Source organism: Equus quagga, chromosome 7 (genome assembly GCF_021613505.1).
Source record: "Equus quagga isolate Etosha38 chromosome 7, UCLA_HA_Equagga_1.0, whole genome shotgun sequence".
Lineage (NCBI taxonomy): Eukaryota > Metazoa > Chordata > Mammalia > Perissodactyla > Equidae > Equus > Equus quagga.
The window spans coordinates 16823204-16835922 of NC_060273.1; the positions used below are offsets into that span (position 1 = coordinate 16823204).

Sequence of the window (12719 nt, forward strand, 5' to 3'; positions counted from 1 at the left end):
TTAAACTTTATCACAGGTATGCATGCATAGGAAAGAACATAGAGTATATAGGGTTTGGTACTATCCACAGTTTCAGGCATCCCCTGGGGGTCTTAGAACGTCTCCCCCTCAGATAAGTGGGGACTGTGGTACTCTCTCTTGACCAATCTCCTGCCTTCCCCCGTTCCATCACAGTGGACCCCATGTGACCTCATTTTTAGAACACCCCTCCCTGACCTGATGCCCCACCATACCCGAGCCTAACGACAGTTCCTCTCTGGAACCTTCCAAGACCTTGTGATTCTGGTCCTTCCCACTCAACCTCCTTCTTTCTGGAACACTGCAGGTTTCCCCATAGTCAGTCTCGGCTGCAAACCATATAAAACAAACGATGGCGGAACTGCAAAAAGAATCAAATACACAAGCAGAGTAGGAGATTGTTACCCTCCCTCTCAGCAATTCACAGACTAAGCAGATAGAACATCAGTAGGGATGGAGAAGATTAGAACAGCAAAGCATCTTAGCCTGATAGAAATATATACAGAGAGAAATTATTACACCAAACAACTGTGGAGTATACATTATTTTCAAGCGCATGTGGTACATTTACAAAAATTAAATAAAAATTAAACCCATTTGGATATAAAGCAAATCTCAGTATATTTCAGAGGAATGAAATGACACAGAGCATGTTCTGAGATCATAAAGTAATTGTGCTGGAAATCCATGATAAAAACATAGACTAGAAATTTCCGTAAGTTTGGGAATTGAAAAGTAACCCTAAGAATAAGAGTCAAAGACTATATTAGTACTGAATGATAATGATCATAATAATATAGCAATAAAATACATCTCCATCTGCCCTGGGAATTCCACTCTGTGACAAGAGTGTATGGTCTCAAAATCACCCCCAATTAAACAGACAGGTTCACACCTGAAACAGTGGTGAACATGTCACTTATCTGTCACCCTGCTGCCTGTTAGCATGGGCTTTACATTATGAACCTCAGTGGGGAAAATCCAAGCTCACTCTCTCATAATTGATCTCTGGGGATCTCCAGAAAAGTGAGAATTTTAAGAGAGAACGGTCACCAGCTTCTCTCCTGGGGGGACCTGGGGACAACACCCAGGGAGCTTGGCAGCACCAGGAGTGTTGGGTGTGAAAAGCCAAGCAGGTAGAAGGGGCCCAAGGACCCAGGTGACTAGGACAAACCCCACTGGAGATCATCTCTCCTGGGCCCCGTCCTGAGGCGCTGTTCCCTAAAGCACTGTTCTGCATGATTGCACACAGTGTTTCCCCAACTTGTTCAGGCCCATGGCAGCTTAAAATCATTGCTTTAAATCCCACCACTTTTTATTATTATGTAAATCTATAGCAAACAGGAAACATTCCATCACTGTTATAATGGAAAATCAATGTCTAATACCATAAATATAAGGAAACCATAAAAACAAGCAAAACACAAACAAAACAAGGACAACAAAACAACAGTGTGTATGAAATTCCGTTTAGATGCTGTTGGCTGCCTAAAGAGCCCCAGAGGTGGGCCGTCTTGGTTATACAAGGAGGCACCAGTACAGAAGGCGTGGAAGTCGGACCAGCCCAGAAGAGAACAGGAGAGAGGTCCAGTCTGTAAGGGACCGGGGAATTCCATTAAGGATGCCAAGGTCATCCTCATCAGCGCTGCAGTAGGGTTGAGGGGGAGAAGGAGAAGTGACAGAGGTTTGGGGCCTGGAACAGGGGAGATCATTCCTGCAACTGAGGAAGCGCTCGCTCCCCAAAGCCAGTGTCAGCCTCCCATGGAGGGGAGCCCTTCGTGGCCCCTGGAAGGCAGGCCAGGAGCCTTGGGCTCGAGACCCAGCTGTGCTGCTTTCCAGCTGTGTGACCCTGAGCAGGTTTCCTTCATTAAAATGGAAGCGTCCATGCCTGCATCCAAAGACTGTTATAAGGACAAGAAGAAGTCACGTTCTGAACCCCTGTGCACATCAGCAGCATCATCTCCCAGGGGAATCTGTCCTCCCAGAACTGGTGCCTTGAAGGTGTGCAGCCATTAAAGGCATCAGTGACAACCAAAGGCCCCTCTTGTGGGCCTGTGCTAAGCACTGCACTGTGCAGGCGTCATCTCATGGGATCCGGAGGTCGGTACCATCTCTATCCACCTTGCACACATGGGGAATCAGGTTGAGTGCGGGCAGGGAAAGGGCTGTACCCAGACTGAGAAAAGGGTCAGAGGGGACTTTGGTCTGGGAGGTGATTTTGGGAGAGGGGGAGGCTGAGGCCTGGAGACCACAGAGGGAGAAGGGGCCAATGAGAAGCTTTGCCCAGGGCCCAGCTTTGCTTGGGGTCTGCCCTGCTCAGACGATGAGGCCAAACCAGCCAGCTATGGTCACACCCCTTGCTCTTCGACCTGAGACTGACTGGTGGTGATGATAATATTGTCATATAATAGTCCTGATGATGGCATTATTGTTATTGTCAATATCGTCAATATTGTGGGAGAGTCCACTCTGAGGCATGGCAGGGTCCTGGGGAGGTTTGCCTCTCTTCCTCTCTTCTCCTTGGGATCTGCTAAGCCCCATCCAAAACACTGTGCACACTGTCAGGGTCCCTGTCCCTACCCTGGGCCCCTGTCCCCAGAGCAACCCTGCCCTGGTCACTACTCTCTGGCATCTCAGGACGCAGGCACAGCCATCCAGAAGGCCCTGGCGTGAGGCAGATCCCCAGCCCTTGCTTTGGAATCAGGAAAACGCCCCCTTTCATGACAGCTTAGGTGGGGCAGGTCATGCCGGGGTCTATTCATCCTGTCTGCCTGCGGTGGCCTCCATTGAGTGCCAGGGTTGTCTGTCTGTCTTGTGGGCTGGGATAGGGGATGAGGGTCGGGAGTGTGTGTGTGTTTGTGCATGTGTGTTTGGCTGTGTAATTCTGCATTATGGACCTGAGAGTCTGAGTTTCTGTGTCTGTGAGTATATTGACTGTGGACATGAGTTTTCTGCTGTGTGACACTCTCTGTGTCTCTGTGTATTTCTTTATGCATTTGTGTGTCTGTATCTCTAAATGAGTGTGTGTCAGTTGTGCAAATCTCTGTGTGTGTCTCTGGGCATGTGTGTCCCTGCTGGAGCATCTGTGTCTGTATTTTATATCTGTGTGTGTTGGTTGTGTGTGTGAATTTGCTGCCCCTTTGGGTGTTCTTGATTGTATCTAAGTGTGTGTCTGTGTTCTCTGTGTGTGTGTCCAATGTGTGTAGGGTTTGCCCTATAGGGCTGTCTCATGTGGCCCTAAGTGTGTGTGTCTGTGCGTGCATATGTTCTCCTCAAGGGTTGTTGCCTGTGTCTGCAGTGTGGGTCTGTGTGTGAGCCTGTCCCTGAGCCCTATGCCTGAGTCCCCAGGTGAGGATGGAGGTGATTCCATGCCTGTGCTTGTGATGTCTTATTTCCCTAGGAGTGTGTGTGTCTGTGCACCCCAGAAAAGGGCAGCTGCAGAGGGGATTTCTCCAAGGGTGACCCTAATGGTGGGTGAGAAGGAGACAGTATGTGCTTCTCCCACCCGCAGCCTCGGCCCCTTCTGCCTCTGCTCCTCCCAGCCTCTGCTTTTCCCCCTAGTGGTCCCATCTCAGTCTCCAAGGATGGACAGAGTGAAGGATCAGTTCACAGAACCACAGGCCAGGGGGGCAGGAGGGCTCTGAATGTCAGGAGGGTGTTATAGAGTGTGAGGGGAAGGATGTGGGGGAGGATACTGGACCCCTGGGAAGGGCTGGGGGATACCTGGGCCTTTGGAAGAGATGAGTGGGTGGGTACATATCGGGGAAAGCTGAGGGGCAAAAGCTCCTGGGTATGACTGAAGGACTGGGTACCTCTGGAGAGGTCTGGAAGAGTCCTACAGGACTCCTGGGTTCCCAGAGAGCAGGTCCCTCACTCACCCATGTGGGACCTAGGCTGGGACCTAGGAGAGACTGGTGTCTGGGGCTCTTCGGAGCATCTCTCCTGGACCTCTGTGTCCTGGACATCTGCTGGGTGCACAGGGCCACCCAGGAAGCTGGGGCCAGCAGGGAGAATCAGGCCCCGGGCTCTCTCTGATGGGGATTGGGGCCAATTACAGAGGGACCAGATTTAGCATAAGTTCATCAATAGAATGAATGCACAACACAGGGGCACCGTTGATGTTCATATTCATATTTTATTACCTCCAGCCCCAATCTGTGTGCTCATCTGGGCAATCCAGAAGGAAGAGGAGACTTGGAGGAAAAAGAGTGACTGATATTAATCTGAAAGAAACAAAAATGCTGAAATATTGGCACTCCTGATACTCTTCCAAGTCAACTCTCTCAACACCCCCATCCTCACCCTCGCCATATGGGGAAACTGAGGTGGCCAGGGATTTACCCAGTCACGCAGTGGTTTCTGAGTTTATTGACGATTACAGCTGACCAAACTCCTTTTTCCGAAGTTCATTCCTTTTAATCTTGCCAGTGATGGTTTTGGGCAGCTCTGGGACAAACTCCACCTGGTTGAGGAGAAAGCAAATCCACCCTGACTTAGTCCCGCTGTCATTTCCTACCAATCCCCCCTCCCCTCCTTTGCTCCTGCATAGTGCCCCAGACTGCACAGTCCCCCTGAAGGGGGATGCAGCCCTGGGACAGGCTTTGATCGAAGAAACGTGAGTGGGAGTGAAGTGTGCCACCTCTAACAGAAGAGTTGGGAACCACTGAGCCTGGCCACCCTCTCTGTCCATCTCTTATAGCACCTGGCAGATACCTGCATGGTGGCTGCTCCTTTATCCTGGTCCCAGGAGAGCCTGGACATGGTGGACATGTGACATGAGCAAGGAAGATGCCTTCCTTGTTATAAGCCACTGAGACTTTGGGGGCTATTTGTTCCCCACAATAACATCTAGCCCATCCTGCCTGCTTTGTGCCCTCTGTTCTCTCTGGGAGGCAGCAGAGCCTGATGTTAGAAGCATGAACTCTGTTGTCAGGTACACACGGGTCTGAGTTCAGCTCTGCTTTTTATTAACTCTAATCTCTGGCAACGTACTGTGAGTCTCTGAGCCTCAGTTTCCTCTCTGTGAAGCAGTATGATTAGAACATCTCGGGTTGTGGAGATGATTAAATAAAATAGCAATGCATGTGAAGCACTGAGTCCAGGGCCTGGCCCACATGCTACACGTTCAATAGATGTTAGCTCTTTATTTCTAGTCTGTATTGTCAACATTCAGACAATGAAGCGAAGTACGATTACAGAGGAAGAAAATGTGAACTTTTGGCATATGTATCCTTTCAAACTTTGCTTTTAAAGCAAATAAATAGGATAATATCATGTATATTCTTTCATTTCCTGCTTTTTTCTCTTAATAATATATTGTTGTGATATTTTAATATTAAAAATAAAAGATTTGCAATATCATTTTGAATTACAGGATAATATTAAACTTCATGAATAACTTAATCGTTTCTCTATTGTTGGACATTTTTGGAGTTTGCATGCAGCATTTAAAACAAAAGAAGTAGAATAAAGAATATCAGAATACATTGCATGTTGTAAGGATAAACATTATTTTGTTAATTTTTGTTATGTACGTATATATGTATTGAGCTGCAATATAGAATGTATTTCTTAGCATGAATTATGTTTAAAAACAGTTTGGAAGCTGCTGATTTGGATTTCTTTCTGAAATTTTGAAAGATTTTAAACAACCTTCTTGGATAGCGTTGGGCACTTGTCTGATTTTTTCCTTTAGGTTAACGTGCCAGTGATGGATTCTTCTTTGGTTTCTGACACAGGATAGAGGTTCCATTGGATTAAGTTGACTCCACCCCACCCCTACGCCAATTGTCTCTTCTGAAGAGAAAAATGCTAGTCCCATTGGCTGTTTAAGGTTCACCCCAGCCACCCTCTGAGACTTGGGGCAGCGAAGCGGCAGGAACGGCTCGGGGGACCAGCCCGTCCGTCTGCCCTCACTCACCTTCCTCGGGTACTTGTACGGAGCCGTCACTGACTTCACGTGCTCCTGCAGCTCCTTGGTGAGCTGGTCCCTGTCCCGGGACAGAAACTGTGGGGTCAGGACAACAAACGCCTTCACCACCTGCAGTGCAGAACCAGATGGGAGGCTCAAGGTGAGTGCCAACCAACTGAATAGTTTAAAAAAGTAAATATTTACTTAATGAACAAAAAAACCAAGTTGACATTTGAGCCTTTGGAACAGGACAGGACCAGGTTCTACTGCCAATACTTCCAGTCTCCACTCTACGCCTCGCAAAGTTACTTAACCTCTGGTACCCTCACTTTCCTTCTCCGTGGAATGGGGACAGTACAGGTTCATTCCTCGCTGGGTTTATGTAAAGATTCCACAAGATAATACATGTAAAACATGAAGCTAGTTTAACTTTATTATTATTCCTATCAGCATTATCATCCTCATCATTTTTGCTATTGTTGTATGTATACTTCTGTGCCTGGAACCTTGTGGGCATTTAATAATTGTGGTAATTTATTATTCTTATGTTATTATTTATGGACAGGGCCTTGTACATAGCAGGTGCTCAGTAAACACCTGCTGAATCAAGGAAGGCATGCTCTGGAGCCAGACTGCTTAGATTCTCATTCTGCTCCACCACTGTGTGATCTGGGCACGTTGTTTAACTTCTTTAGGCCTCTGTCTCCTTATGTATAAAAAGGGTATAATAAGTGTCCTGAACTCACTAGGTTGTTGTGAGGAATAGATGAGTGAGCACATAATAAGAGCTCATTAAAATATTAGACGTCAGCAGCAGTGGCAGCATTTTCAGTCACACATGAGGCCACAGTGCCCCCGGTGACCACACAGTGTAAGTGCACACGCACACCAACTGCGCCCTCCCTCCAGCCTAGGTCCTGGGTAGATATGGCCTGGAAGTTTCCCCTGCACCTGCTTTCCCAGCGCCCACACAGACACGATGCCCTCCGTGTCCTCTTCCTCACCTCCCCTCGAATCGGGTCCGGGCTGCTCACCACAGCTGCCTCAGCCACTGCTGGATGCTCGGCCAGGGCATTCTCCACCTCTGCTGGCCCGATGCGATACCTGCAGGATCGATGGTTCCTTCTCTGGTTCTGAGCAGACACCAGGGCTGGGGTGACCCAGGCCCTCGAATCTCATGTTCTGGGGGCTCATATCTCCCCTTGGCACAGAGGGTAACTGTCACAGGGAGTCAGAGGCCTGCGAAAGGCTGTGTAGCGGGACCACTACAGGAGACCTGGACGTTCCATGCTAAGAAACACGAGGCACAGATGCTCTTCAGGGCGTCTGACCTCGCTGCTTCTGAGAGGGAGGAGAGTGGAAGCTCCGTCCTCCTAGAGCTCTGCAGCTCGGCTTAAGGAGCCTCCTCCAGCATGGAACCTCTTGGAAGCCTCAAACTTTATCTTAAACATTCATGAAAGTTCTCCATCCCATTCCCCACTACATCAGCATTTGTTTTAGAAATTAAAAAATAAAACAATCTCAATTTCCGTGAAATAATCAAGAGAGCTTTTTACTTGTGTCATTTTCCCCCCTAGATCACGTAAGGGTTGGGACAACACGTTGGGAGACACCCTACCTTGGTTTGAATCTGGTCTGCAAACTGTACTGTCTTTGAAACTTTAGACAACTTACTTCACTGGTCAGTGACTCAGTTTTCTCATGTGTAAAATGAGCATAATAATTGCATCTACTGGGTTATACAAAACACTGAGGAGAGTGCTTTCACATAGTAAGTACTCCATAATGCTTAGCTGCGATGATGATGATGATGATGATGATGATGATGATTTTCTGTGACATGTGCCCATCAGAGGAGCACGGAGAACAATCTCCTCCCACCAATAGGAGCCAAAACAAGTCTCTCTTCCCGTGCCATCCCTTCTCTTTAAATTGCGTGATGTCTTATTATGGTTTTTCTTCCAGACCTTCTTGAACTTCGTTTTGATTGATTCTTCTGGATGCAGGGGTTGGGGGAAGTGCACAGATACCCCAGGGCCAGGGCCCCATAGAGGTGGCTCTGTTCAGAATTAGGCTGAGGGTCCCATGCCCAATGCATGGAGGAATGTCTGGGAAAGCTAGACCCCACCAGGCATGTGAGGGTGATCCCTCCTGGCTCAGGGTCAGCCACACCTACCCAGAGGCATTGATGACATCATCACTCCTCCCCAGGAACCAGATGTAGCCCTCTGCATCCATGGTCGCTCTGTCCCCAGTGTTGTAAAAGTCCCCACACTCCGTTTCTGCTGTCTTCACAGGGTCATCCTGTAAACAGAACAGCACCCCTTTATGGAGAAGGCAGCGAGTTTAGAGATGAAGAACTGCAACCTGGGGCTCAGATCTGGGTTCAAATCCTCTTTCTCGCTCTACCTGGCACCTGGTCAAGTCTCATCACCTTTCTGAGTCTATTTTCTTTACATGCAAACACTCAATGCATGCTACTGCTCCATTAGTGGGCAATATTAAGCCAATTTTAAAGATAATTTTTCAAAATAACACCTCACTTTTGTGTGGCACTCCAGTAGAAGACAATGTCCACTGGAACATGAACTTGTGTATTTGGTTCACTGTGAGAAGATCAGCCTTCACACAGGGCCTGGGCAGACAGGAGGTGTCAATAAACATTTGCTCAATGAGTTTTCTTCCCAAAACACTACCTCATCTGATCCTCACAGAAAGTCTATGAGGCTGGTATTATCTTAATTAAACTTTTAATTTTAAGACAATGGTAGATTTGCATGCAAGCTGTAAGAAATAATACAGAGAGTGCCTGTGTGCCCTTTATCGAGTTTCTCCCAATGGTAACATCTTGCAAAACTTAGTTTAATGTCACAACCAGGATATTGACATATATGCAATCCACTGAACTTATCCAGATTTCCCCAGATTCTTACTTGTACTCAATTGTGTGTGTCTGTTTGTGTGTGTGTGAGTGTATTTAGTACAATGCAATTTTATCACATGTCAGCTTGTGTGTCCACCACCAGAGTCAAGAGACAGAACAGTCCCGTCATCACTAGGAGCTCTCATGTGGCTTTTATATCCACGTCCACCTCCCTCCTCTTCCTTCTTCTACCTCACTCTCCATCGCTAACCCCTTGGTAATGACTAGTCTGTTCTCCATTTTTATAATTTTGTCATTTTAAGAATGTTCCCTAAGTGTGTAATATGGAAGCTTTGGGACTGGCTCTTCTTTATTTTCTCATTCAATGTAGTTCCCTAGAGATTCATCCAAGTTGTTGTATTCATCAGTATAGTTTGATCCTATTTATTGCTGAACAGTATTTCATGTTTTGAATGAACCACAGTTTGTTTAACCATTCACCCCTTGAAGGTCGTCTGGGGTGTTTCCAGTTTTTAGCTATTGTAAATAAAGCCGCTATGAACAGTTGTGTACAGGTTTTGTGTGAGGCTGGCATTTTTTATAGCCCACGTTACAGAAGAGGAAACATGCTCAGAGAGGCACAATCACTTGCTCAAAGTCACTCAGCTGGTCAGTGGAAGGGTTGGTATTTGAATTTAATTTTTGGTCTACAGACTGTGCACTTGGCCCCTGAGCCAGTGTGTTGGCATCTTCCTTGTTGTGGAACGTGACATGATTTTAAGAAGTTCCAGAAAAAAACATTTTAAAAACGTTGAATCACCCCTCTTTTTAGATTTCCTTGCAATTGTTCTGATTTGGCTCTGACATGTTTTTAAAAGCTCTGGAACTACCAAGAGGAAAGTATGTTTCAAGATTAGAACTTTTAGCAGGAACAGGATGTAGCTAAAATTTAAGAAAGTTATTTTGTTTGTATTATTGTTATGGTTATAATTGCCTTCTGCTTTTGGCAAGTGACGCTGTTTAACACTTGTGATACGAGATCAACTTTTTTTTAAAACAAATGTTTTAAAGTAAAATAATAAGTGGATTTAGAGGGAAAAATTAAGTGATAATATAGATGGTGCACAGACAAGGTAAAAAATAGTGGATGTGGACACAGATGACTGAAATTTAGAAAGCACTGCATCAGGGGGTACAGCAAAGTCCCACCCCCATTCATGTGCCACTTGAACTGCTGTCCAACTCAGTGTGCTGTGTTTTGATACAGCTGACCTGACACACCGCTGTGGACAGGTTTTCCATGGGAATGAACTTTCTTCATGCCGGTTATTGAGGTAGGGTCAGAGACTGAAATCTGGATGATGGGACTCACACATCCAGGGAAGGAATGATGCTCTTAAGGCCAAAGAAAAGCTCCTGAATGGTAGGGGGACAGTATCCCATCTACCACACAGATGTGGGCAGAGTCCACAAAGACACCCAAGTGGGTTCTTAACCGTGCCTGCTTTTAAAAAATGCTATGGGGAGTGATGTAAAAAAAATGGCCTACTAGGAAGCTCTAAGCTCTTAATCCCCAAAAAACATCAAAAACAAACAAACAAACAAACTATCAGGGTCTGTCTGAGCTGACTTTGTCCAGGAGCTCTGGAAAAGTGTCAAAGGTTTACAGCAACCATGCAAAGACTCAATCAAGAAAAAGCCATCTTCAAAATGATAGGAAAGTTTCATGCCATTTTTATTCAGTCTTGTCCCCCCTTTCCCCAGCATGGCAGATTTGGTCTTGAGTAGACAGTAGCCAGGTTCCCAGTCCCCCTGCTCCAACCAGAGAAAGCAGAGCAGATCTTATTTGAAAATTATTGTGTACATCTGTTCTAACTTGTCGGGGGGGACACCTGAAGGACTGATGCAAGGCACTCATTTCACACAATTCAGAATACAGATGGGAAGAGCAGCAGGAACTGCTCATAAAAGCTACAAGGCAGACTATGAAACTAAAGATGCCTGAGCTAAGAGATTATGGGTGGAGATATACAGTAGACCATCAAGATCTGGAGGAGAAGCTAGGGAGAGATTTTCTGGGAAATTAAGACATTCAAGACAGCTGTGAACATGGGGGAATTTTTAAGGTCATCACATCCCCAGGCAGGACGCATGCTCAGAAAGTCCTAAGAAGACATGAAGCTTTCACATCAGGCTGATCCCTAGGCTCAGAGCAAGCTTGGCTAAGTGGTGGAGGGGTGCCTCACACAGAGCGCACTGATCTTGGAAGAAGAATAGATGAACACAGTGAGAACTTCAACAGAGAACTGGAAAATATAAAAAAGAACCAATCAGAACTGAAGAATATTATACAATAATAGAAATGAAAAATTCACTAGAGGGAATCAACAGCAGAGTAGATGACACAGAAGGATGGATCAGTGACCTGGAGGAAAGAACAGAAGAAATCACTGAACAGAAAAAAGAAAAAATAATTTAAAAGATGAGGACAGTCTAAGGGCACTCTGGGCCAACATCAAGCATACTAACATCCATATCATCAGTGTCCCAGAGGAGAAGAGAGAGACAAAGGGGCAGAGAACCTATTTGAAGAAATAGTCACTGAAAACTTTCCTAACTTAAGGAAATAAACAGATATGCAGGTATAGGAAGCACAGAGAGCACCAAACAAGATGAACCCAAAGAGGCCAACACCAAGACACATTTTAATTAAAATGTCAAGAATTAAAGATAAAAAGAGAATCCTAAAAGCTGCAAGAGAAAGGCAACAAGTTACATGCAAAAGAAACCCTAAAAGGCTATTAGCTGACTTCTCAGCAGAAACCTTACAGGCTAGAAGGGAGTGCCATGACATTTCAAAGTGCTGAAAGGAAAAAACTGACAGCCAAGAATACTCTACCCAGCAAGGTTATCATTCAGAATGGAAGGAGTGATAAATAGTTTTCCAGAAAAGCACAAACTAAAGGAGGTTATCTCTAAGAAACCAGCCTTACAAGAAATGTTAAAGGAACTTATTTAAGTGGAAAAGAAAAGACCACAAATAGGAATAAGAAAATTATCAAGGAAAAACCGTCACTGGTAAAGGCAAATATGCAGTAAATGTAGCAGATCATATAAAGCTAATATGAAGGTCAAAAGACAAAAGTACTAAAATTATCTATTTCCATAAGAAGTTAAGGGATACACCCACACACAAAAAGAGGTTAAATATGATATCAAACACATAAAATGTGGGGGGAGTGAGTAAAAGTGTAGGGCTTTTAGTAAGACGTCAAACTTAAGAGACCATCAACTTAACATAGATTGCTATTTACGTATGTTATTATATATGAACCTCATGGTAATCACAAACCAGAAACCTATAATAAATACACAAAAAATTAAGAGAAATAAACCCAAACATAATACTAAAGAAAGCCACCAAATCACAAGGGAAGAGAGCAAGAGAAGAACAGAGAAAAACTACTAAAACACCTGGAAAAAAGTAACAAAATAGCAATAACTACGTACTTATCAACAGCTACTTTAAATTTCAATGGACTAAATGCTCTAATCAAAAGACATAGGGTGGCTGAATGGATAAAATAACAAGACCCATATGTGCTGCACACAAGAGACACACTTCAAACCTAAAGCACTCACAAACTGAAAGTCAAGGGATGGGAAGAGGTACTTCATGCAAATGGCAATGAAGAGAAAGCTGGGATACCAATACTTATATCAGACAAAATAGACTTTAAAACAAAAACTGTGACAAGAGACAAAGAAGGGCACTACATAATGATAAAGAGAACAATCCAACAGGAGGATATAATACATGTAAATATCCATGCATCCAACATAGGTGCACCTAAATATAGAAAGCAACTATTAACAGACATAAAAAGAGAAATAGACAGTAACATAATAATACTAGGGGACGTCAAC

At 45.0% G+C, this 12719-nt stretch overlaps 1 protein-coding gene across 4 annotated transcripts in view; it reads right to left on the reverse strand.

The window, feature by feature from the left end:
• Nucleotides 1-228: 228 nt before the first annotated feature.
• The window catches only part of ACSM1 (acyl-CoA synthetase medium chain family member 1), a 53409-nt gene continuing 40918 nt past the window's right edge, over nt 229-12719 (reverse strand). For 2 of the 4 annotated variants that reach the window (XM_046665854.1, XM_046665855.1), the window contains 4 exons: nt 8106-8233; nt 6934-7033; nt 5939-6058; nt 4134-4480 (listed from right to left, as the gene is read on the reverse strand). In XM_046665854.1, the coding sequence (XP_046521810.1) occupies nt 4394-4480; nt 5939-6058; nt 6934-7033; nt 8106-8233 (435 nt within the window). In that variant the 3' untranslated portion in view covers nt 4134-4393. Of the gene's footprint in view, nt 380-4133; nt 4481-5938; nt 6059-6933; nt 7034-8105; nt 8234-12719 lie in introns of those variants that run through there. The other 2 variants (XM_046665857.1, XM_046665856.1) reach the window with 2 other exon arrangements.